Source organism: Bos grunniens, chromosome 15, assembly GCF_055505025.1.
Source record: "Bos grunniens cultivar Pamir isolate PY7600 chromosome 15, Bosgru_T2T1.0, whole genome shotgun sequence".
NCBI classification, from domain to species: domain Eukaryota; kingdom Metazoa; phylum Chordata; class Mammalia; order Artiodactyla; family Bovidae; genus Bos; species Bos grunniens.
This window is the reverse complement of record NC_141179.1, coordinates 84,290,464-84,315,883: the sequence shown is the minus strand read 5'-3', so window position 1 is coordinate 84,315,883 and position 25,420 is coordinate 84,290,464. Positions and strand designations below refer to the sequence as shown.

The window sequence follows — 25,420 nt, the reverse complement described above, 5'->3', positions numbered from 1 at the left end:
TCTTAGAACAACAAAATCTTCATTTGTGTTCTTAGATAACAATTGATGAAACTTCTTGAGAGACAAGGTAGAAGACGAACAAATAAAAACCAGCAGCACTTAAAAGGGAGCTCCATACACTCACTGGCGTGATCGATACTGCTGAGCAAGGCTTTCTGAAATTCGTTTCCATATTTGAAGGAAGGATGACTGAAGTCACAACAGATCCTTGGGAAATATTTCTTAGTATGGAAGAGCAGCCTGTTACTTTGAAGAGCAACTGAACAGGTGATCCGAGCAATGAAAAGAGTAAGAAGCGAGGGGGAACAAAAGGGAAGAAAGACAGCAGACACTTTTAGGGCAGAAAGGAATTTTAATGAGGAGAGGAGCAGTCAGTGAAGCGGCTGAATTGGATGCCTTTTGATTCGTACTTTGTTCAGGTAGCTAGCTAGCTCAGGTAGAAGAACTCAGACTGAAATGTACCCTTTACTCATAGAATCAGAATCTTAAGTTATCTAAAATTTCCGTGAGAGTTATACCATATCATGGTCCAAGTCTGAGACAATCGCAAATCTTTTAAATGGTCTCTTACAAAAGCTCCATTAGGAAGAGTTGACAGCTATTTAGTGTAACCTAGAGAATAAATTTTTCCTTGTGATAGTATTATATTTAATTGGGGAAAAAGCTTTCCAATTGGAGCCTACAAAAATATGTGCAAAGAATTTTCTTGAATACTGAAAAGGAAAATTCAACTTGTTTCATATTTTCTTTTGCACAAAATCTGTGGACTTTGTAGCAGCTTTGTTACACAGATATATCATTAGGGCCCACATCAGGTAAGAGCACCAGGAAAATTCTCACATTTCTAAGGTTTCTAAAAAGCATCCTCAACTTCCTCTGTGTCAGCTGTACGAGCATCTTCTTTTTTGCGACACTGAAAAAAAATTAGCGTTGAAAATCACATTATGATTCCTAAAATCATACATGTAGTAAATACTTAGTTTTTAAAAATACAAGCAATCGTGATGTTTATAGAACAAAATGTTAAAATGCCATTTGTCCTCTTTTGGTTTCATCTCTATCTCAACCCACTCTCTTAATTGCCACTGAATCACATATAACTTTTGGTATACTCCCAGACTTTTAAAATAAAATATTCGTGGTCTTCTACAACATCAACAAATGCCAGCACTCCAGAAGTCACCCTGTCGTGACATTCCCAATTATTCCTTTCCTTTCCTCTGAAAGTAATGCCCTTTTCACTTACAGGTAATCCATCCTTTCTTTTCTTTCTAATTTTACCAATAGCTTCCAGCCCTCCCACTAAACATTATAGTTTAGATTTAGTTTTGCCCAATTTCAAATATTCTGTGAGTAGAATAAAAAAGTATGCATTCTTTTGCATTTACCTTTTAATAGTCAAGATTATTATATGAGGTTGATCTGTGTTGTTAAGCGTAGTTATTCCTCAATTAACATGTAGAATTTTATTCTCAATATATTCTCCACGCACTGAATGCATTTGCACTTCATGACCATTATGAATAATACTGATATACATGTTTATTTTTTTCCCCTAGACGTTTATCTTGCTACATGTGTACACACACTTCTGTTGAGTACATAATAAGTTACTGATAGGGTATGCATATCTTAACCTTCAGTAAATAATGCCCCAAAGATTTTCAAAGTTGTTGCAGTAATTTATACTCCAACTAGGAGTGCGAAATTGCATTTATACGGTCATTACCATCACTTAAATCTGTCCTCTGAAATTCAGTCATTCTGTTAGGTAGTTAGTATCTCCTTGTAGTCTTATTTTAATGTTGTTACTGAAGGGGCCGCGTTTATGCCTGACTGCTTGCTGTGTGTGTTCTATATGTGTCATGTGTTGTATAGTCCTCCTTTACTTGTTTTTTGAAATAAAATGCTTTCTATGTATTATTTTAATTTCATTGTTAATTTTATTTTACTACAATTTTGGGAATTTTCTTAGTCACTGGTCAGGGGTTACAGTGTGCATTTTACCTTATCACAATCTGCTTCAGATGAATGCTAATTTAATTCCAGTAAAATACAGACACTTTGTTCTAATGTGGCTATATTCCTTCCCCTTCCTTTGTGCTATTATTGCCACGTGTATTACATCTACACATGTGACATGGAGAAGGAAATGACAAGCCGCTTCAGTACTCCTGCCTGGAGAATGCCACAGGTTCACAAGCCTGGAGGGCTGCAGTCCCTGGGCCGCAAAGTGTCAGACGTGAGCGCATGTTGTGTAACCAATGATACAGTGTTATAATCCCTGCTTTTATAATCTTATCTCTTTTAAAATTTCATATAAGAAAATATATTTACAGACCAACAGTTGGCAAACTACAGCACATGAACCAAATCTGACCCATTATCTGTTTTATAAAGTTTGATCGAAACAGAGCCATATCTGTTCCTTTAAACACTGTCCATGGCTGCTTTCATGTTATTAAGTAAAACTGAGTAGCTGGGACAAATGGAATTGATGTTGATAATAAACGTGAACTTAAAATAAGGAGATTATCTTGGATTAATTGGGTGAGCTCAATGTGATTTATGCAATTGTCTTTTAAGTTAGTTAACAAAGAACAAATGACATATTTAGACTATTTTTAAAATACTTATCTGCATAATCACCTTTACTGATGCTATTTCTTCATGTGTATTTGAGTTCCACCTGGTATTATTTCCTTTCAGTCTAAAGAGCTTCCTGTGATGTTTCTTGTAAGCAAGTTCTGCCAGCCACACATTAACAGTCATTGTTCATCTGCATGTCTTTATTTCGCAGTCATTTTTGAAGGGTAGTTTTGAAGGATACAGAATTCATGCTTGACTGTTTTTTTCTTCCAGCACTGTAATATGCTTTCCTACCACTTTAAGGCCTCCATTGTTTTTGATGAGTTAGCGGTTAATCTTATTATGGGTGACACTTACACTGCACATGAAGTCACTTTTTCTTGCTGCTTCCAAGACTTTCTTTTATTAGTTTATTTCTGAATAATCTAGGAGTGCATCTCTTTGTGTTTATTCTGAGACCACTGAGCCTCTTAGATGGATGCATGCTAAGTTGCTTCAGTTGTGTCTGACTCTGTAATCCTAGGACCTAGAGCCCCCCAGGCTTCTCTGTCCATGGGGTTCTCCAGGCAAGAATATTGGAATGGATTGCCATTTCCTTCTCCAGGGGATCTTCCCAACCCAGGGATTGAACCTGTGTCTTAGATGGACAGAATAATGTTTTTCCTCAAATGTGCGGAATTCTGGGCCTTTATTTTTCAATTTTTTCCCTCATTCCCTCCTTTCTGGTATTCTTATTATGCATATGTGAGTGCAGTAGATGGGGTCCCCCACAAATCTCTAAGGCTGTTTATTTTTCTTTTTTTTTCAGTTCTTCAAACTGGATGATCTATACTGTTCTATCATGTTTGCAGATTTTGTTTTCTGTTGACTCAGATTTGCCCTTGGGTTTTTCATTTCAGAAAGGATGTCAGTCCTGAATATTCATTGGAAGGACTGATGCTGAAGCTGAAACTTCAATACTTTGGCCACCTGATGCAAAGAACTGACTCATTTGAAAAGATCCTGATACTGGGAAAGATTGAAGGTGGAAAGAGAAGGGGATGACAGAGGATGAGATGGTTGAATAGCATCACTGACTCAATGGACATGAGTTTGAGTAAACTCTGGAAGCTGGTGATGGATAGGCAGGCCTGGCATGCTGCAGTCCACGGGGTCTCAAAGTGTCGGACACGACTGAGCAACTGAACTGAAGTGTGCATCTTCAGGTCTGGCTGGTTGTCAATTTCTTGCCCCAATAGTATTGTAATCTTAGTTAGGCCAGGCATTAGATTGGCTTTTCCAGACTGTTTGCAACTGAGATCACCATTGTTTTAATAATACCCTTAGTCATAAAAATTCCTTTGCTCTACTCCAAATAAAACCAGGCCTCTGCAGCAGTGGTCCTCACAGTCTGACTCACCCAGATAAATTTCTGCAAAATGGAACCTGGAGTTGAGGGGACAAGTTGGAAGGAATTAGAGCAGCCCCAAATTAAACTGTCACAGACATCCGCTGCTCTTACCCAAGGTTTAGTAAGTTTTTAAAAATAAACGCTTCTCAATTTGTTGTGTTGTTGTTTAGTCGCTAAGTTGTGTCTGACTTTTTGTGACCCCATGGACTGCAGCATGCCAGACTTCCCTGTCCTCGACCACCATTGCTCAAACTCATGTCCACTGAGTTAGTGATGCCCTCCAACCAGCTCCTCCTCTGTTACCCTCTTCTCTTCCTGCCCTCGATCTTTCCTAGCATCAGGAATAATGTCACCTCTTTGCATCAGGTGGCCAGACTATTGGAGCTTCAGATTCAGCATCAGTCCTTCCAATGAGTATTCACAACTGATTTCCTTTAGGACTGACTGGTTTGATCTTGTTTTATTTTTATTTTAATATTGTTTCATGTATTATTTTTCTAATTTTATAAACAGAAAAAAATAGAAAGTGAAATTATATTTTTATTAGTACCAAACATATCAGAACACTTTATCTCCTCATAAAGTGTACTTACTAGAAATTACATCTCTAGTTTTGCCAGTGAGTTAGATAAAACACTTACCAAACCAACACAGCCGAAGATTGAGTATGTGAGTGCCATCGACACTTCCAATGGGTAGAAGCTCAGTAAAACACGTGAAATTTGTCTCCCAAGTTTCTGAAATCAGAAAATAGAGAGACATTTTGCATTATTATCTTTTTAAAAACTTAGAAAAATTTTGATTGAAGTGTAGTTAATTCACAATGTTGTGGTAGTTTCAGGTGTACAGCAGTGACTCAATTATACACACATATGTACGTATATATGTACACACATATGTATATACGTATATATGTACACACATATGTATGTATATATGTACATGTGTGTGCTCAGAGGTGTCTGACTCTATGCAGCTCCATGGACTGTAGCCTGCCAAGCTCCTCTGTCCATGGAATTTTCCAGGCAAGTATACTGGAGCCAGTTGCCATTTCCAACTCTAGGGGCTCTTCCTGACCTGGGGATTGAACCTATGTCTTGCATCTCCTGCACTGGCAGGCAGATTCTTTACCACCAGCACCATCTGGGAAGTGGTGTACATATATACATATTATTTTTCAGATTCTTTTCCCGTATAGATTATTACAAACATTGAGTACAGTTACCCATTCTACACAGTAGGTCCCTGTTGCCTACTTTATATATAGTAGTGAATATGTGTCAGTCCCAAACTCCTAGTTTACCCTGCACTCCTCCTCCCTTTGGTACTCTGGCACTCTAAGTTTGCTTTTGATGTCTGTAAGTCTATTTTTGTTTTACTCTTCAATTTTTAAATGTACTGTCTCACTGATTGATTTGCAGATATTCAAAAATCCTTGCATCCCTGGGACAAATTCCACTTGATCGTGTGTATGATCTGCTTAATGTATTGTTGGATTTGCTTTGCTAGTTGTTAGTTTGTTGGGGATTTTTGCATCTATTTTCATCAGTCATACTGGCCTGTAATTTTCTTTTCTGTGGTATCTTTGTCTGGTTTTGGTATCAGGGTGATGATGGTCTCATAGAATGAGTTTGAAAGTGTTCCTTCCCCTGAAATTTTTGTAATAGTTTCAGAGGACTAGGTGTTAACTCTTCTCTAAATGTTAGAATTCACCTGTGAAGTCGTCTGGTCTTGGACTTGTTTATTGGAAGTTTTAAAATCACAGCATCAATTTCAGTTCTTTTAACTGGTCTGTTCATATTTTCTATTTTTCTTTCACTCTTGGGGGGTTATGCCTTGCTAAGAATTTGTCCATTTCTTCTTGGTTGTCCATTTTATTGGCATATAGTTGCTTGTAGTAGTCTCTTATGGGCCTCTGTATGTCTGTGGTATCAGTTGTAACTTCTCTTTTTTGCTAATTTTGTTGATTTGGGCCCTCTCCCTTTTTTTCTTGTTGTGTCTGGCTAAAGTTTTATCAATTATTTTGCTTATTTTTCAAAGAACTAGCTTTGCATTTCATGGATCTTTTCTATTGCTTTCTTAGTCTCTACTTCATTTATTTCTGCTCTGATGTTTATGATTTCCTCCCTTCTACTACCTTGGGTTTTTATTTGTTCTTCTTTCTCTAGTTGCTTTAGGCATAAGGTTAGTTGTTTGAGATTTTTCTCATTTCCTGAGGCAATTTTGTATCACTATGAGCTTCCCTCTTTAACTACTTTTGCTTTGTTCCATAGGTTTTTTGGATTATCATGATTTTGTTTTCATTTGTCTCTTAGGTATTTTTATTTCTTCAGTGATCTATTGGCTGTTCAACAGAATATTATTTAGCCGCCACGTCTGTGTTTTTCGCAGTTTTTTTCTTGCTGTTGTTCAGTCTCTAAGTCGTGTCTGACTCTCTGTGACCCCGGGGACTGCAGCATGCCACGCCCCCTATGCCATGCTTACTATCTCCCAGTTTGCTCAAATTTACGTTCACTGAGTCCTATGATGCCATCTAACCATCTCATCCTCTGACATCCCCTTTTCCTTGTGCCTTCTATCTTTCCCAGCCACAAGGTCCCTTCCCAAAGAGCTGGCTCTTTGCATCAGGTGGCCAAAGTATTGGATCTTCACCTTTAGCATCAGTCCTTCCAATGAATATTCAGGGATGATTTCTTTTAGGATTGACTGGTTGGATTGCCGTGCAGTCCAATGGACTCTCAAGTTCTTTATGGTCCAACTCTCACATCTGTACCTGACTACTGGAAAACCCAGAGCTTTAACTATACAGATCTTTGTCAGCAAAGTGATGTCTCTGCTTTTTAATATACTGCCTAGGTTTGTGATAGTTTTCCTTCCCAAGAGCAAGTGTCTTTTAATTTCATAGCTGCATTCACCATCTGCAGTGATTTTGGAGACCAAGAAAATCAAGTCTGTCACTGCTTCCACTTTTCCCCCTTCTATTTGCCATGAAATGATGGGGACTGGATGCCACGATCTTAGTTTTTTGAATGTTGAGTTTTGAGCCAGCTTTTTCACTCTCCTCTTTCACCCTCATCAGGAGGCTCTTTAGTTTCTCTCCACTTGCTGCCATTAGAGTGGTAACATCTGCATATCAGTTTCCTTGCTTCTGGGGTTTGCCCTTTGGTGGGTTAAGCTGGTTTACAGGCTCATGCAGCCTTCCTGGCAGGATGCATTGGTATCTACCCACTGGTTGGTGGAGCTAAGTTTTGGCTCTCTGTGTAGGACTGTGTCAAAGGGCTATGGGCTCAGAATGTCTTTAGGAAGCCTGGGGTTGTGTGTCAGCCTACTTAGCTGTTTGGCTGGAGGTGTGCCAACACTGGAGCCTACAGGCTATTCAGCAGGGCCAGGTCTTGGTGCTAAAGACCCAAGCAAGATGTCTGCCTCAAGGAGAGTTCATACAGATGAATACTCTGAGATGTCTGCCACCCACTCTTATGACCTCAGAGGGAACAGCTACTCCTTGCTTCCCTAGGAGACCTTCTAAGACCAGCAGGTAGGTCTGACCCAGGTTTCTATGAAGTCATTGCTTTTCTTCCGGGTCCTGGTGCTTGCAAGGCCTTGCATGTTCCCCCCAAGGGTGGAATATGTTTTCCCCAGTCCTGTGAAGCTCCTGAAAGCACCCCTGCTGGGCTTGAAAGCCAAATACTCTGAGGGCTCCTCCTCCTGATGCAACCCCTAGGCTGGTTAGCCTGATGTGAGGCTTAGAGCTCTGACTCCTATGAAGAACTTGTGATATATCCTCCAGTCTGTGGGCTGCTCACCTTGGAGGTGTGAGATCTGATTACATTGTGAGTATGCCCCTCCTACTGTCTAGTTGAGTTTTTTTCTGTATGTCTTTGGATGCAGAGTATACTGAGCGACTTCACTTTCACTTTTCACTTTCACGCACTGGAGAAGGAAATGGCAACCCACTCCAGTGTTCTTGCCTGGAGAATCCCAGGGACGGGAAAGCCTGGTGGGCTGCCATCTATAGGGATGCATGGAGTCGGACACGACTAAAGTGACTTAGCAGCAGCAGCAGTATGTTTTTTACCCATAGTTGTTCAGCTGTGATTTTGTGATTTTGGTGTGCTTTTGAGAGGAGGTGAGCTCAAGTTGCTTCTCTTCTGCCATCTTGTCTCCTTCAAGTTTAAAGTTTTAAGACACCTAAAAGATCTTGAAAACTATGTTTAAATGTGTAGGGATGGCAGAGATCTGCAGTGAGATCCAGTCTTGAGCCAGATCACAGCACCAGAAAAGTGCTCAGTCCTTATATAGTTCTCTTAGCTAAGAATCTGGGCAAACCTGAAGAAGCAGACAGGAAGCACAAGAAGATTGGTGCTTTGCTCAAGTCACAGAAAAGCCTAGTGGATGCAGTGACTTTACTAGTATTATTATCTTTAGTAAGTGCAGAGATGTTCTTAGAAAGAGCTCCTAATATGACAGTCAAGGAAAAGGAGGGAAACAAGAATAAACAAGCTTCCTTCACTATTTGATTCCCCAGGCATTCCTACTCCTGTAGCCTCCACTTCACTTTCCTAGCTTTCACCCCCCGCCCCCCAGTTAGTTATCTACAGCTTTAAGTCTTTTTTTTTTTTTTTTTTTTTTTTTTTTATTTTATTTTATATTTTTATTCTTCCAATTTTATTTTATTTTTAAACTTTACATAATTGTATTAGTTTTGCCAAATATCAAAATGAATCCGCCACAGGTATACATGTGTTCCCCATCCCGAACCCTCCTCCCTCCTCCCTCCCCATACCATCCCTCTGGGCCGTCCCAGTGCACCAGCCCCAAGCATCCAGCATTACAGCTTTAAGTCTTGATCTTCGTCACTCAGCAGTCTTGTCTCAATTCTTGCAACTCTTCACTCTCATTCTGTTCACTACAGTCTCTGGTATAGCTCACTATCCAAACTCATCAGTCAACAAGATTTGGCTCATGTCTCCAATGATAAAAAGACTACCGAGAGATTTTATTGACCATCAAGCAATTCTCATCATTAAAACAGCTATTATTACAAACACTAAATTTACATGTGTAAAAATCTCACATAGAAATTGCTAGAGTATCCAACAGAAGAATCAGTTCAGTTCAGCTATTCAGTCGTGTCTGAGTCTGCGACCCCATGGACTGCAGCATGCCAGGCCTCCCTGTCCATCAACAATTCCCAGACCTTGCTCAAACTCATGTCCATCGAGTCAGTGATGCCATCCAACCATCTCATCCTCTGTCATCCCCTTCTCCTCCTGCCTTCAGTCTTTCCCATAGATAGAAGAATGAGTAAATTCAAAAAGAGAACACTTCACTTAGAAGTATAAGGTGATTGTGATTTCTGAGATAAATACAGCAGATCCCTTTTGTTGCTACTGGAAAGATACTTTCAACTACATATGAGGATGAATGATTTCGTACTAAGCCTGAAAATAAACGTAGTGCTTGTGCTGGCTGTGAAAAGATAAGAATGAAATACTGATCTAGATAAAATAACATCACAATTCTCTCTCCTTCAATTCCTTCACCTTTCCCCTTCTCTTTTTCTGGGTTTATTTAATACCTTTTATATGCAAGAAGTTATTGGTTGGTAGCCATTAGATGGTAAGAATGAAATGACAAAGTTCCTGATTTCTCAGCTTATATTCCAGCAGAAAATACAGAAGGATAATATAAGGTTATATATGATAAGGTTAAAGATGTCAAATGGATTAAAAATTTGATCAGTAATTACAGGGGATAGGAGACTCATCTTAAAGTCATCCACATCTAGGAAGGCTTCATAGAGAGGTAGGACATTTGAAATAAGGACTAAGAAAACTGAAGGAGGAAAGCAATAGTCCAGGCAGCTTTACTTGTTTCTCTGTAACCTATTTTGTTTAACATAAATTGGGACAAAAATAATTAAGAAATGGAGACATTAAAAAATAAACCCAAACTATATATCATATGGCCTACAGTTTGATAATGTGAGCAAAAAACTGAATGCACGAATGAACATAACATTTTTTGAGAAAATTATAAAACAAGTTTAACAGAAGTAAAGTGTTCATTCAAGATGATATTAACAGGAAAATAAAGAAAAGGCTGTAGTGGGTTTGAAATAGCAAAGTAAAGAATTCTCATTTAATTTTATTGACAAACATAGTCATAGCATTTTAGCTGGAAGGTACTTGTGACCTTTTAGCTGGCAAGACTATAGAAAGTAATTTTGCCCTCACTCCTTAATTTCAGACAAAGTCTTCTCCTAAAAGTGGAAAGTTGTGTATCTGAGAAAAACAATAGGAAGCATGACTTGAGTTCTCAGCATATGATTTAAGCCTCTAAATTCAGCTTAAGTCAGTAAGTGCCCCTTTTCTGGAAGTCAATTTGGGTTGTATTTCTTGTCTCAACCAAGTGATCCTTAATTAGTAAAAATTTAACTAAATGATACACAGTAGTTGGTAACTGGGAAGACAGTGTAAAGCTAAGGGTGAGGTTTAGTTCAAGGTTTTGAGACTAGGATATCGAAATAAGGGAGTCTTGCAATACAGTATTTTTTCGGAGGCAAATATTTTCTATTTTATGTATGCAGAGTTTGAGATGATGGCAACAGAAACAAATTCAAGTAGAAAAGTCATTAGAATGTTAGAACAACAGGCGTGGTGTCTGGGGGAGACAGAGCACTTAACTAACAGATATGTGATAGCATTTTCTCCACTTATACATCTAGGAACAGGAAAGTTAAACTTGTTCAAGGGGTTACATACAGTAAGTATGAAAGGTAGTGTCTAAATAAAGGCAGTTTATTGGTTTTGGATTTATTGTATGAAAAGTATTTTTCAGAGACATGAACTTTTGGGGACAGCTGAACCTACATGAGAACACTGATGACTTGTTGAGTTTGTGAATTTAGTCAAGCCACTGATTTATGTTAGAAAAGCTGGCATTTAGAAAATCTTGTGAAATATTGGCTGCCTTAGAAACTGTTCAGTTCAGTGGCGCAGTCGTGTCCAACTCACTGAAACTCCATGAACCACAGCACACCAGGCCTCCCTGCCCATCACTGACTTCCGGAGTCTACCCAAACCCATGTCCATTGAGTTGGTGACGCCATCCGCCATCTCATGCTCTGTCATCCCCTTCTCCTCTGGCCCTTAATCTTTCCCAGCATCAGGGTCTTTTCAAATGAGTCAGCTCTTTGCATCAGGTGGCCAAAGTATTGGAGTTTCAGCTTCAGCATCAGTTCTTCCAATGAACACCCAGGACTGATTTCCTTTAGGATGGACTGGTTGGATCTCCTTGCAGTCCAAGGGGCTCTCAAGAGTCTTCTCCCACACCACAGTTCAAAAGCATCAATTCTTTGGCACTCAGCTTTCTTCACAGTCCAACTCTCACATCCATTTATGACCACTGGAAAAACCATAGCCTTGACTAGATGGACCTTTGTTGGCAAAGTAATGTCTCCGCTTTTTAATATGCTGTCTAGGTTGGTCATAACTTTCCTTCCAAGGAGTAAGTGTCTTCTAATTTCATGGCTGCAGTCACCATCTGCAGTGATTTTGGAGCCCCCCAAAATAAAGTCAGCCACTGTTTCCCCATCTATTTGCCATGAAGTGATGGGACTGGGTGCCATGATCTTTGTTTTCTGAATGTTGAGCTTTAAGCCAACTTTTTCACTCTCCTCTTTCATCAAGAGGCTCTTTAGTTCTTCTTCACTTTCTGCATTAAGGGTGGTGTCATCTGCATATTTGAGGTTACTGATATTTCTCCCCACAATCCTGATTCCAGCTTGTGCTTCCTCCAGCCCAGCGTTTCCCATGATGTACTCTGCATATAAGTTAAATAAGCAGGGTGACAGTGTACAGCCTTGACATACTCTTTTTCCTATTTGAAAACAGTCTGTTGTCCCATGTCCAGTTCTAACTGTTGCTTCCTGACCTGCATACAGATTTCTCAAGAGACAGGTCAGGTGGTCTGTGATTCCCATTTCTTTCAGAATCTTCCACAGTTTATTGTGATCCACACAGTCAAAGGCTTTGGCATAGTCAATAAAGCAGAAACAGATGTTTTTTTCTGGAACTCTCTTGCTTTTTCAATGATCCAGTGGATGTTGGCAATTTGATCCCTGGTTCCTCTGCCTTTTCTAAACCAGCTTGAACATCTGGAAGTTCACGGTTCACATATTGCTGAGGCCTGGCTTGGAGAATTTTGAGCATCACTTTACTAGCGTGTGAGATGAGTGCAATTGTGCGGTAGTTTGAGCATTCTTTGGCATTGCTTTCTTTGGGATTGGAATGAAGACTGACCTTTTCCAGTCCTGTGGCCACTGCTGAGTTTTCCAAATTTTCTGGCATATTGAGTGCAGCACATTCAGGGCATCATCTTTTAGGATTTGAAATAGCTCAACTGGAATTCCATCACCTCCACTAGCTTTGTTCATAGTGATGCTTCCTAAGGCCCACTTGACTTCACAGTCCAGGACGTCTGGCTCTAGGTGAGTGTGAGTGATCACACCATCGTGATTATCTGGGTTGTGAAGATCTTTTTTGTATAGTTCTGTGTATTCTTGCCACCTCTTCTTAATCTCTTATGCTTTTGTTAGGTCCATACTATTTCTGTCCTTTATTGAGACCATCTTTGCATGAAATTTTCCCTTGGTATCTCTAATTTTCTTGAAGCGATCTCTAGTCTTTCCCATTGTATTGTTTTCCTCTATTTCTTTGCATTGATCGCTGAGGAAGGCTTTCTTATCTCTCCTTGCTATTCTTTGGAAGTCTGCATTCAGATGTTTATATCTTTCCTTTTCTCCTTTGCTTTTCGCTTTCCTTCTTTTCACAGCTATTTGTAAGGCCTCCTCAGACAGCCATTTTGCTTTTTCACATTGCTTTTTCTGGGGGATGGTCTTGATTCCTGTCTCCTGTACAATGTCACGAACCTCCATCCATAGTTCAACAGGTACTCTATCAGATCTAGTCCCTTAAATCTATTTCTCACTTCCACTGTATAGTCATAAGGGATTTGATTTAGGTCATACCTGAATGGTCTAGTGGTTTTCCCTACTTTCTTCAATTTAAGTCTGAATTTGGCAATAAGGAGTTCATGGTCTGAGCCACAGTCAGCTCCTGGTCTTGTTTTTGCTGACTGTATAGAGCTTCTCCATCTTTGGCTGCAAAGAATATAATCAATCTGATTTCGGTCTTGACCATCTGGTGATGTCCATGTGTAGCGTCTTCTCTTGTGTTGTTGGAAGAGGGTGTTTGCTATGATCAGTGCATTCTTTTGGCAAAACTCTATTAGCCTTTGCCCTGCTTCACTCTGTACTCCAAGGCCGAATTTGCCTGTTACTCCAGGTGTTTCTTGACTTCCTACTTTTGCATTCCAGTCCCCTATAATGAAAAGGACATCTTTTTTGGGAGTTAGTTCTAAAAGGTCTTGTAGGTCTTCAGAAAACCATTCAACTCAGCTTCTTCAGAGTTACTGGTTGGGGCATAGACTTGGATTACCGTGATACTGAATGGTTTTCCTTGGAAATGAACAGAGATCATTCTGTTGTTTTTGAGATTGCATCCAAGTACTGCATTTCGGACTCTTTCATTGACTATGATGGCTACTCCATTTCTTCTAAGGGATTCCTGCCCACAGTAGTAGATATAATGGTCATTGGAGTTAAGTTCACCCATTCCAGTCCATCTTAGTTTGCTGATTCCTAGAATGTCGATGTTCACTCTTGCCATCTCCTGTTTGACCACTTTCAATTTGCCTTGATTTGTGGACCTAACATTCCAGGTTCCTATGCTCTTTACAGCATCGGAACTTGCTTCTATCACCAGTCCCATCCACAACTGGGTGTTGTGGATCGGAGGCTGTGACGGTGCAGGAGCGGCCGACAGAAGCTACTTCACGTCCAAGGTCAGGGGTGGCAGCTGAGAGGAGTTACCCCACCCCAAGGTAAGGAGCAGTGGCTGGGCTTTGCTGGAGCAGCCTTGAAGAGATACCCCACATCCAAGGTAAGAGAAGCCCAAGTAAGACGGCAGGCGCTGAGAGAGGGATCAGAGGGCAGACAGACTGAAACCACAATCACAGACAACTAGCCAATCTGATCACACAGACCACAGCCTCGTCTAACTCAATGAAACTAAGCCATGCCATGTGGGGCCACCCAGGATGGGCGGGTCATGGTGGAGAGTTCTGACAGAATGTGGTCCACTGGAGAAGGGAATGGCAAACCACTTCAGTATTCTTGCCTTGAGAACCCCATGAACAGTATGAAAAGGCAAAAAAAGATAGAAAATGTAGGTATATAATTCTATAATGCCTCTAGGAAAAGATACTGTGTTTAAGTTCATTTTGTGTAATTACAGCAAATAAAATTGAAATTTTTATGTTTGGGAGATTGTGAAACTGATCATTAGTATTGAGTTCATGTCAGATAAATTCAATATACAACAGTTTGTAATACTGTTTGCAAAAGGTAGTGAGTGAGTTAGTCAGTGAAAGTTGCTTAGTCGTGTCCGACTCTTTTCAACCCAATGGACTATACAGTCCATGGAATTCTCCAGGCCAGAATACTGGAGTGGGTAGCCGTTCCCTTCTCTAGGGAATCTTCCCAACCCAGGGATCGAACCCAGGTCTCCAGTATAGAAGGTGGATTCTCTAAGTCTTGGCAATTATGCCGTATCTTAAACTAAGATTATAAGCTTATGAGTAAGAGGGATAAGTTGAAGTAACCTGAAACAATTCCGTACTTACTAATTCTATTCCTCCCCCATCTCTGCCCCTGAAGTTCGAATGGAAGATTTATAGATTTGGATTTCCAGGGCCAATGGCAATTTTCTTATGGTTTACAGGGGAAATCTAATACATGCTTATTTAAATCAATACATCATTCATGACTGCCAATCTATTTGGAGGTATTACTGTGTCTCCTCTCACTATCTTGTTGTCTTCTAGACTTTTGTATTCCGTGTTTGGATTCTTTCATCTGATTCCTCCATTCTTACTTTATGATATACTGCAGGTATGGAGAGAGGGTATATAGGGGAGGAGGAAGTTTATCCCTTATCTGTAATGACCCTTCTACTCAGATTATCTTAAATTAAAATTTCCAAATTGTTATTTGTTTTGTTCCGTTGTTAAGTAACAAAGAGGAGCTCCACTCCAATCTGTTCTCATTTTAAATGGAATATTGCTATAATTATTACTAAAGTCTTTTGCAGCACTAATACTCTGTGCTTCTGAATCTAAAGTCAACACAACTGAAATAAATCTATTATAGTATCAGTAAAGATATTCATATTTATTGGAGAATGTTACTATCTTAGAAATACAGTTATTCTCTAGTACAAAGTATGTGATTAGACAGTTAATTAAATGGAAACAATGCAGATTCATGCACATTTGGCATTTGAGGGCCTAAAGTAAAATTCATGTGAGATACAAAAAACAGGCTATAAATGAAAATATCTACATTAAACTAGAAATGAGTAGCTTTATACAATACCAACCATATGCATCAATAGCAGAATTCTTTTGCTGATTTTGGGAAAGGTTTTAAGTCTTGGATTATACTTTTCTTTCTTTAAGAGAATCATCCTAACGTGTGTGTGTGTGTGTGTGTGTGTCACTTAAGTCTTACAATTTTTACTGAATTTTCATTGGGTATGTCAGGAATTCAAACATCCTATTAGTATGTACAAAAAATTATGTTAAGAGTAACTTTTTAATTAAAACTTTCAGTCAAGAGCTTACTACTAAATCAAAGAATTTCATGGATATGAATTAAAGCTTTATTTTACCTCCTAAGGTTTTAAAACCTCTGAAAAGAATAATTTTGAAATTAAGATGTTCCCACAGAATTGGTCACTTACCGCTTGTCCATAATTCCTGTATGACACAGACTTAAAAGTAGACAACTCAACTATTGTTAGAATCATTGAAATAATTGCGAGAATCATGCATAAGATGTTCACAAGCATAGCACAGGTAAGCTAAAAAGAAGACATAGAGTAAATTTATTATACTCAGAATAAATGATATTGTTAAATAGTTTGTATTACTGAAAAAAGCGATCTAGTTAAAACTTTAATCTCGCTTCTAAATCTTTAGAAGTGTTGGTACGCTTGCCATTAGCGTGAAACCCTTCTCTGGTTTATATGAAACCTGATTAATTTGGAGTAAATATCAAAACATCTTCATACCAATAAGCATAAATCTTCCATTTGGGCTCAAAAATATTATATTTTACAATCTTCTGAGTCATTTGGAAGAAAGCCTTATAATATATTATTTGAACAAAAGGAGTTCCACATCAAAAAGAGAAAAAAGATGGAAAATGACTGCTTGGAGAAACAGGCCAAATAGATTCAATTAATTTTAATCCAGGGTTTTAATTCTTTAGGGAAATCCATCAACATCTTTGGATATTAGTTTTTTTATCTCTACAATCACAAGAGTAGACTAATTCACCTCTAAGGTATCTTTTAGCTCTGAGATTCTAAGATTATTTTCCTTCCCAATATCTTTCTACCTATAATATAGATGGATCTTTATTTTGAACAGATTTTCTATTTTGTTACAAGGTACAGTTGTGTTTCCAAATTAGAGTTAGGAAAATGAAGTTTTACAACAGTATTATGTCTATTTATAAACTCATTGAGTTCTATTAAATTTTTTGCTAACAGTAAAATTCATATAAGGTTAAAAAAAGGTATAACACCAAACCAAAAAAACAAAAGAGCTCTATACTTAAACTTAGAAACCTTTATATAGTATGACTCTAATACAGCACATCTGTCTACATTAAACTACATGCTCCTAGGTTTTCATTTAACTCCTTCCTTTATTTTACAGACAGGGCAGATTCCTTTATTGTTTAGATGTCCACTATGTTTTCACTAAAACCTACTTAGCTTTGTGACAAGTGGTTTCTAGGGTACACTGAACATTTTAACTTACCTGGCGTTGAGACGGATACCATGTTGCTCTTATTATGGAGATTCCTGAAATGATAAACTGAATATAAAAACATATATTTATAAATACTCATTGATAATGCTCATCACCTTAAAATATATTTTAAACAATTCCCTCTTCTAAGTCAATTATTTTTAGACTGGTCAGAGTAGACTAATGTAAAGAAGTTTCAGTAGAAGGGGTTAGGACAGGTTTACGTCTATAGTAACGAAGGATCAGTAACAGTAGGATCACTAACAACAGAAACATATAGGGGACAGCGTGCATAGTTCAGACAGTGGATGCAGAATATGCCAAGGATGACTTACGCAGTCCTGAATCGGGGACCAAATTTGCTTGTACCTGCACATGCTCTCTAAACTCATTCAAGCCTCACTTCTAATGCTGTACTTCTGACTGAGATGCTACTACTGATTCTTACTTCTAATTCTTACTTCTAATGCTATACTTCTGGCTGAAATGCTACTACTGATTATGATTACTGTGTATACATCCAGATGTGGAAAAGCAGTCCATGAACCTATATTCCAACCAGTATTTGTACAAAATATCTCTCTTAACTGAGACTGTAGCCATTATTAAGGTAACAGATGTTATTCCTATTTTTGCCTTTATTTTATAAAAAGAAGTTCCATTATTTCATACCAGGCTACTTTGTCTATTTCCCAGAAGTGTAAAGCTATGCCATATTGTTTGAAAGTGGGCTACACAATCCCTTTGAAATATTCCTTTTGTCTTTTCTGTTTTAATGGCTTTGACAAAGATCTAAGTTAAAGGCTAATTTGTAGGGAAAAAGTATTCATACTACACCCCATATACAGGAAGGCCACACTTGAGGTTTACTAACTACTGGAGGATCTCTTAAGTGTACATACTCAGCACTTCATTCTGTAGCAAAATTGAGATTTCCAAGAAGACAAAGTACAGGTAACAACTAGTTCAGAATACAAAGTGAAAACACCTTGAGAATTTTAAACTAGTGCTAACTGGATTACCAAACTATGAGCTTTACAAAAGGCCTTTCAAAGTTTATGACCTAAATGAGAAATTTAGAATTAAACTATACTTAATTGAAATTTTAGATAACTTAATGTAAGCGATAACTATGATATTTTTATAACATGATTAGAAACACTGAAGGACAGCAATCATTTATCTGGATTTTACCCGCAAATGCACTATTTTTCTCCTATTGTTTTCCAAGGCAATGCTTGGACATCTGTAAGCCAACATACAAGAGCAGAGGCTCCTAAAGGCGTCTTGCTCCTTTACAGCCCTAGCAAATGGTGGCGTCTGATCTCCTACTGCCCGCTACCACTGGTTCTAAGCACGGTAAGTGGTTCCCTTGTTCCTTGTTCCTTCCAACCATGCTCTCTCCTCCAGCTTTGAATCAGATGTCATCAGATGCTATCACCCACTGTCCCTTCTGGTTGAAGTCATCTACTGATCCCCTACCTTGGTCACTCTTTGGGCGTGCTTAGTCACTCAGTTGTGTCCAGCTCTTTGCGACCCCATGGACTGCAGTCCACTAGGCTCCTTTGTCCATAGGGATTCTCCAGGAGAATCCAAGAATACTGGAGTGAGTTGCCATGCCCTCCTCCAGGGGATCTTCCCAACCCAGTGATCCAACCCACATCTCTTACATTGGCAGGTGGATTCTTTACCACTAGCGCCACCTGGGAATAGTAACACCTTTCAAATCTCCATGTTAATTATCCCACTTTGTCCACCAACTCATGACCTGCAGTTTTACAATTCTAATAATCCACTGACCCCATGTGGATCTGTAATCTGAGCCCCTTACTTCTTTGTTATATTCTCTCCTTTACCAGTTTAAATTCTATGACCAGCTATTAAAAACGCTCACTTTTTTACATTCTCAACTCCTCTGCACCTTTCTTTTCACAGTTGTATGGATAGGCCAGAATCTTGATTAAACACAGTTCTCCTTCTTATTACATGCCTGCACCCATGCGCTGAACATGACCTGAGACAGATGTACATAACCATCTTGATGCATCTCACTGTGTAATCATGTTCCAAAAGCTTGAGTCTTTAATGCTTCATCAAAGTCACACTACTTTTCCACAATCCATGCACATTCTCATTTTTCCTAGGTGACCATTTCCTCATTCTTTTCTCTCACATCAAGCAACCAACCCATTCTCCATTCACACTCTCAGAGCATGATCCTACTTTCTAATTCACTGAAACAGTTGAGGCCATCAGAAGGAAAGTTCTACAAGCTCCCAATACCCAATGGCCTGAAAGTTGTCCATTTTCTCTGTTCCTCTACCTTCCTTCCTGTTGCCTGCCTTGAAACTATTTGCATTAAAGGTGGATAATCCTTTGTTGGGGGCTGTCCTTTGCATTATAGGATGTTCAGCAGCATCCTTGATTTGCCCACTGGATGTATACCCCTTAGCTATGAAAACTAAAAATGTTACCACAAAATGTCCTCTGAGGGGAAACATCACCTCTAGCTGAGAACCACTACTAGAGGAGAAGTATCCATGCTCCTATTTGTGTATTAAAAGGCATTCATTTCTTGCGTCTAAGTCCATGATTCTAATAATCTCCCCCATCACTTATCTCATGTATCCTCACTTTCTTCTGGTTCAGTGCCTTCAACAAAAGACGTGGAACAACATACTGAAACAAATAAGCTCACCCTCTCCTGACTCAAGGTTCCCTCAACAGCCGCATCACTCTACACCACATGACACCAAAACCCTTAGACAAACTGTCTGTATTTACTGTCTCTAATTCCTCTCCTTTCATTATTCTTTACACCAGTTCCAGTTAGGCTTTTGCCCCACCTTCCACTGCAATTATTTGTCAAGCTTACCATTGGCCTTCGTATCGCTAAATCCAATGGTCAGTTCTCAGCCCTTCTCTGATTTGACAACAAAACAGAGTTAATACATTTGGTCTTTTGCTATTCTTTGTTTACTTGACTTCCAGGATGTCACGCTCTCCAGACTTTCCTCTTACTTTATGGCTATAGGAAACCACAGAAGAGCGCAGGTGAGGACAGATTTTAAAAATGTGTGAATATAGACTCATTGCGTGAGGACCCTAAGGCAAGGACCCAACATGGAAAGTAACCATAAATGGAGACTATGCTTACAATTCTGTAATTGTATGGATATGTGAACATACCCAAGGACAATCCAGCCTACGGTTGTCATTGTGTATTCAGTCCTATATCAATGTCTCTTATAACAGCACTGGTAAGTTAAAGGCGCTCAATAAATATTTGTTTTATTTAAACAAATAAGGGATCTGACTTTGAATTATCAACATGGGATTTAGTTACTTAACTCTCCTGAAAACTTCAGAAACTCCTCCTATGTTCTACTAGTGGCATGAACATTATTTACTGAACGATTAAATAAAAAATGTATTCTACTCACAAAAATTCCCCATAAAGAACATCCTGTTTTGTAAGTTATCGGTTCATATGTCCCAAAGACTCCTTTAATTTGTCCCATATACAAAATCAATAGGAGATACCACATGAAAATACAAAAGATGCCAGTCATAATCTGGACAGCCTATGGGAAGAGAATGCTATTAGTATTGAAACCATGTAATTTATAACAATTCCAATAAGTGTTAACTATAAAAAAAATTCAAAGTTTTTACAAAAGATGGAAGTAAAATAGAAATGCATGTAACCATGAAATTCCTGGATTGGTTAGTCTAAAAAGAGGGCCCTAACCAGGAAGTACTGAGGTTTACCCAAGAGGAATGAGCCATACTTGGAGCATCAGACTGTTCAGTAGGCATTCTGGTGAATTCTCCCATAAGAAAGTTGGCAATCTGACTCTACTGCTGGCTATCCTCTCTATCAAGTAATGACATGTCAGGAGAATACTGAGGGGACTTCTTTTCATTCAAGGCACACTTGATATGGATCTTTTTCACAAGATGCTGAGATGAGGTAGAGTCAACACAGACATACAAAGATACCCAAAGTGGACTAACTTGCCCGAGGTCTTTCTGTTGGATAGGGGACAGGTTAGGGTCGGGGAGAATTATTACTCAACTTCAGTTTGTAAAAAGGCAATTATAATCCCAGGAAATATGTACCAGTAAATTTCTGAATTTATATGTAAACTTAATATTTCAAATACTAAATCACATTTTTAATCACTCTTTAAAAATGTCAGAGGATACATTATTTTCACTTTCATTTTCATATAAACTTTAATAGGAAGCTATTTAATGTTTTAAGTTTGGTAGTTTCAGTTCTTTGCAAAGCACGTGATCTATGAAACACATATGCAACTGATTGATATTAAAGAAAGCTAATATTCCTAATATTAATAGGAAGCTATTTAATGTTTTAAGTTGAGTAGTTTCAGCTCTTTTGTTTCTTTGTAAAGCAAGTGATCTATGAAGTACTTAAATGCAACTGATTAATATTAAAGCTGTGTTTTAGAGAAAAATTTTTTCATAGAAAACCCACTTTTGGGGATAACAATCTTATGCATTTAGATTCAGACTTCAAGATTTCCTCTGCATCAGATTTGGAAGAACAACATCATTTTCAAAGATTCTTTGGATTTGACTGGGAGAAAACCCTCTGCTAGATCTCAAAATCCTTGAGATTTTGGTCTTCTGTATTACAGGCAGATTCTTTACCATTACTAAATAGAAATAGTGCATGATCTTGAATTTAGTTAAAATAAGTCTTACTTACCGCTATAACAAGAGAATCTGCTTCAGAGACTTTTGAACAACACGTACATATAGCCATACTACCAGCATCTCCTCTAGATGATTGTGTCTCTAATCTCTGGTGATATCTCTATTAGCAAACTTCTACAAAACAGTACAAAACACAAACACAAGCTTTGCTCAAAAGAAAACACTTAAGGTCACTTCTTTTCTTACTGTTTTGCAATTACTTTCCCACACTCTGAAGCAATCACTTTCTTCTCTCCTTGCTTTTTTAGAAGGAATTTGCATTCACCTGTTTTGAGTTAGGTCTCCAGAACTGAAAAGCTTCCCTTTGACTAAAAAATGTTGATATATACAATATTACACATATTTTCTCTGAGTAGTGAACAGCTTCTCTGGGTTATGAAGTATAAAGAAAACCTAGGGAATAGGACTGGAGAACGCAATGGCCGCCCACTCCAATACTCTTGCCTGGACAAACCCATGGACGGAGGAGCCTGGTAGGCTACAGTCCATGGGGTCGCTGAGAGTCTGACATGACTGAGCGACTTCACTTTCACTTCTTACTTTCATGCACTGGAGAAGGAAATGGCACCCCACTCCAGTGTTCTTGCCTGGAGAATCCCAGGGACGGGGGAGCCTGGTGGGCTGCGGTCTATGGGGTCACACAGAGTTGGACACGACTGAAGCAACTTAGCAGCAGCAACAGCAGGAAATAGGACCAGTACTAGAGGATCTTAGTAAAGCTTTTAATAGCTCATTTGCAATTCATAATCAATTCAATGTAACTCATAATGCCATGTTTGCATTTTTAAAACCAAATTCTTGGACTTAAATTCATCATGGGCTTGTGATTTTTTTTTCCTTGACATATATTTGCTACCTAGTTCTTATTTCTATAAGATGGATTTTTCTTCCATCAGACAACTTATTAAAGTTGTTTCCACAATCCTAAATGATCTGTTATTCCTGCAGCTTCCCCTTGTGCTTAAATCACTTTCTTACTTATATGAACATTAAAAACCTAGCTAAATGCATCTCCTTCTGAGATTTCACCCACTTGAGGACCTGGAATAACACTGCTTAATATCTTCTAACATGGCATACTTATGTCAAAAACATGAGTTATGTCACTTAGCCACTCAGGTGATCACCTAACAGATGATCTCAAAACTTTCCTTGGACCTTCCAGAAATGAGAGAAGAGTTTGACTAAATGATCTGTCATTCCCTGCACCCTTAAAATCTCATGAATTGATTATTTTAATGAAACTCCGGTTTCTAAATTTGATTTCCTGAATGTCTCTTAATTCTATACAGTACAAAAACAGAAAAAGCCAGGTAAGAATACAAGAACTGTGAGAGCAAATAGAGAAAATAGTATTTTAATAGCTGAATTATAGCCACTAAGCTTTATATATTAAAACATCACTTTTGAGAAATGTTAAAGAGTATAAGCCTATAGGCAATGAAGATCAATTACTCTATCATGCTTAAATTAAAGACAGAATTATAGAATTCATGTATAGAGTAATGAAGAAAAGTCATATCTAGACTGCTATTATTTGCCACGTTTTAGATAAAAGAAAGATAATAAAAATAGTAAGCCTTTTTCTATGTATAGAAAAAAGTCTTTTCACAGTTTATAGTGGAAGCACCATGAGTGACTTGGGAAGTAGAACATTTAGCATCATTATAACTGCCATTGGGCCCCTACCAAAACCACTCCAAATGAAGTATTCATTAAAATACCAAGAAAAAAATTATGTGTGTTAAAAATCCTCAGCTTAACTGACTGAAGGAAGAGAGTAAGAAATGCTGCAATGTACTCCTGTAATACATGATGGTTAGAAATTAAAGACAAAATTCTACATGTGGTTAAAAACTAAAAGTAGAATATAAAAAAAAAATTAATGATTTATTTATTTTTATCTTCTGGTGATCCATCACTAAGCCAAAAAGCAGCTACAGGAAAGCCCCTAGCCATTATCCTCAACCCCGTCCTCACCCCTTAAATTTGTGCTACACAGAACTTCGGGAACAATCACAGAGAGCTCATGTGGAGAAACCATTTCTCCATCTCCAGTGCCTTTAGCAGGGCCGCAACTCCTAACGGTCTTCAGAATAAAGTTCAAATTCTTTGGCAGGGCTCATAAAGGCCTGCATGAATTGCTCTCTGCTCACCTTCTCAGCCTCATCATGGCCACTCCCTTAGTTTGAGCCCTAACAGTGGTGGCAGCAGTATTCTCTGGGAAGCCTCTGCTTCATGAGTCTGTTAAGATATCCCTCTCCTTGATTCCCTAACATTCTGTGCATACTTCCTATCACCATGTAGTCTTAACTTCTGATTTTCAGGACTGGTTCCCAAGGTCAGTGTGAGCTCCCAGAAGTCCAGGAATTAATTTCTGTCTGTCCAGGGCCAGTCCTGCACTGTGATCAAGAGACTCAGACTTTATTAAATAAGCTACAATGAGATATTAATCACCTCCTTCCAGTCAGAATGACTATCATCAAAAAATCTACAAATAACAAATGTTGGAGAGGGTGTGGAGAAACCCAGTTCCAGAGGGAGCCCTGTTACACTGTTGGTGGAAATGTAAACTGGTACAGCCACTATGGAGAACAATCTGAACTTCCCTTAAAAAACTAAAAACAAGATATCATATGATCCAGCAATCCCATTCCTTGGCATATATCTGGAGAAAAAACTAATTCATAAGGATGTTCATAGCAGCACTATATACAGTAGCCAAGACATGGAAACAATCTAAGTGTTCATCAACAAAGATATGGATAAAGAAGATGTTATACACACGTATATATACATAAATATGTATATATATACATATGCAAGGGAATATTCAGTTCAGTCGCTCAGTCGTTCCAACTCTTTGCGACCCCATGAATTGCAGCACACCAGGACTCAGCCATAAAAAATAATAATAAAATACATCTTCAGCAACATGGAAGCCCTAGAGATTATTGGTCTAAGTTAAGCAAGTCAGATATTGAAAGACATATATATCCCTTCTCAGGAGAATCTTAAAAAAATAGTACAAATCAACTTATTTACAAAACAAACTCACAGACATGGGGGAAGGGGGAAACTCATGGTTACCAAAGGGGGAAAGGAGCAAGAAGGTTAAGTGAGGAGTGCAGAATTACAGACAGATGACACTATACACAAAATAGATAAACGAAGATTCACTTTTCAGCAAAGGGATGGAAGTGCAGTATCTTGTTCACGTGAAACTCAACACAATATTATAAACCAACTACAGTTAAAAGGAAAAAAAAGAGACTGGTTCTGCGGGTGGCAGAGCGGGGGGTGAGTCCCAGCCTCTGCAGGCAACGGGAAGGAGACAAGAATAGGGGGTGGGCATGGCGAGGCACTGAATTCTGTCTCCGTCCTTCCTTAGGGCTTTTAACACTTAACAAAGCTCAAAGGCAAAGCGACATCATTACCCCTCATTTTACTTGCTCACGGTCCTTTCGCCCTCCCTGGCCCAGGCCCTGGCTAAGGCGGGGGTCTCGGCGCCGGCAGGTCACCCTGCTCCGGAGCGGTTGTCCAGACTGGGTCCTCCCGCCAGTGTCCTGGCCCGGCTCTGGGGGCGGGTCTCTGCTAGCTGCGCCCTCAGGGCCAGGTCCCCAGACCCCGCCAAGCCGGCATTCTGGAAAGATCAAGGGGCCCGGGATCCAGCCGGCCCTCAGGCTCCTCAGGCAGCGCAGGCTCCAACGGCAGCCTCGTTGACCACGCGATCCTGGACCCTCCTGCGCCTGCGCG

General features: G+C 39.0%; 1 protein-coding gene across 1 annotated transcript; it reads right to left on the bottom strand.

The window, feature by feature from the left end:
• Nucleotides 1-332: 332 nt before the first annotated feature.
• Nucleotides 333-25,391, bottom strand: MS4A13 (membrane spanning 4-domains A13). Its single transcript, XM_086341907.1, has 7 exons — nt 25,102-25,391; nt 21,657-21,778; nt 20,365-20,505; nt 16,931-16,987; nt 15,844-15,963; nt 4,621-4,716; nt 333-913 (listed from the first exon to the last, which is right to left on the bottom strand). The coding sequence occupies exons 2-7, from the start codon at nt 21,711-21,713 to the stop codon at nt 854-856; spliced, it is 531 nt and encodes a 176-aa protein (XP_086198033.1). The 5' UTR covers nt 21,714-21,778; nt 25,102-25,391; the 3' UTR covers nt 333-853.
• Between the last annotated feature and the right edge of the window lie 29 nt (nt 25,392-25,420).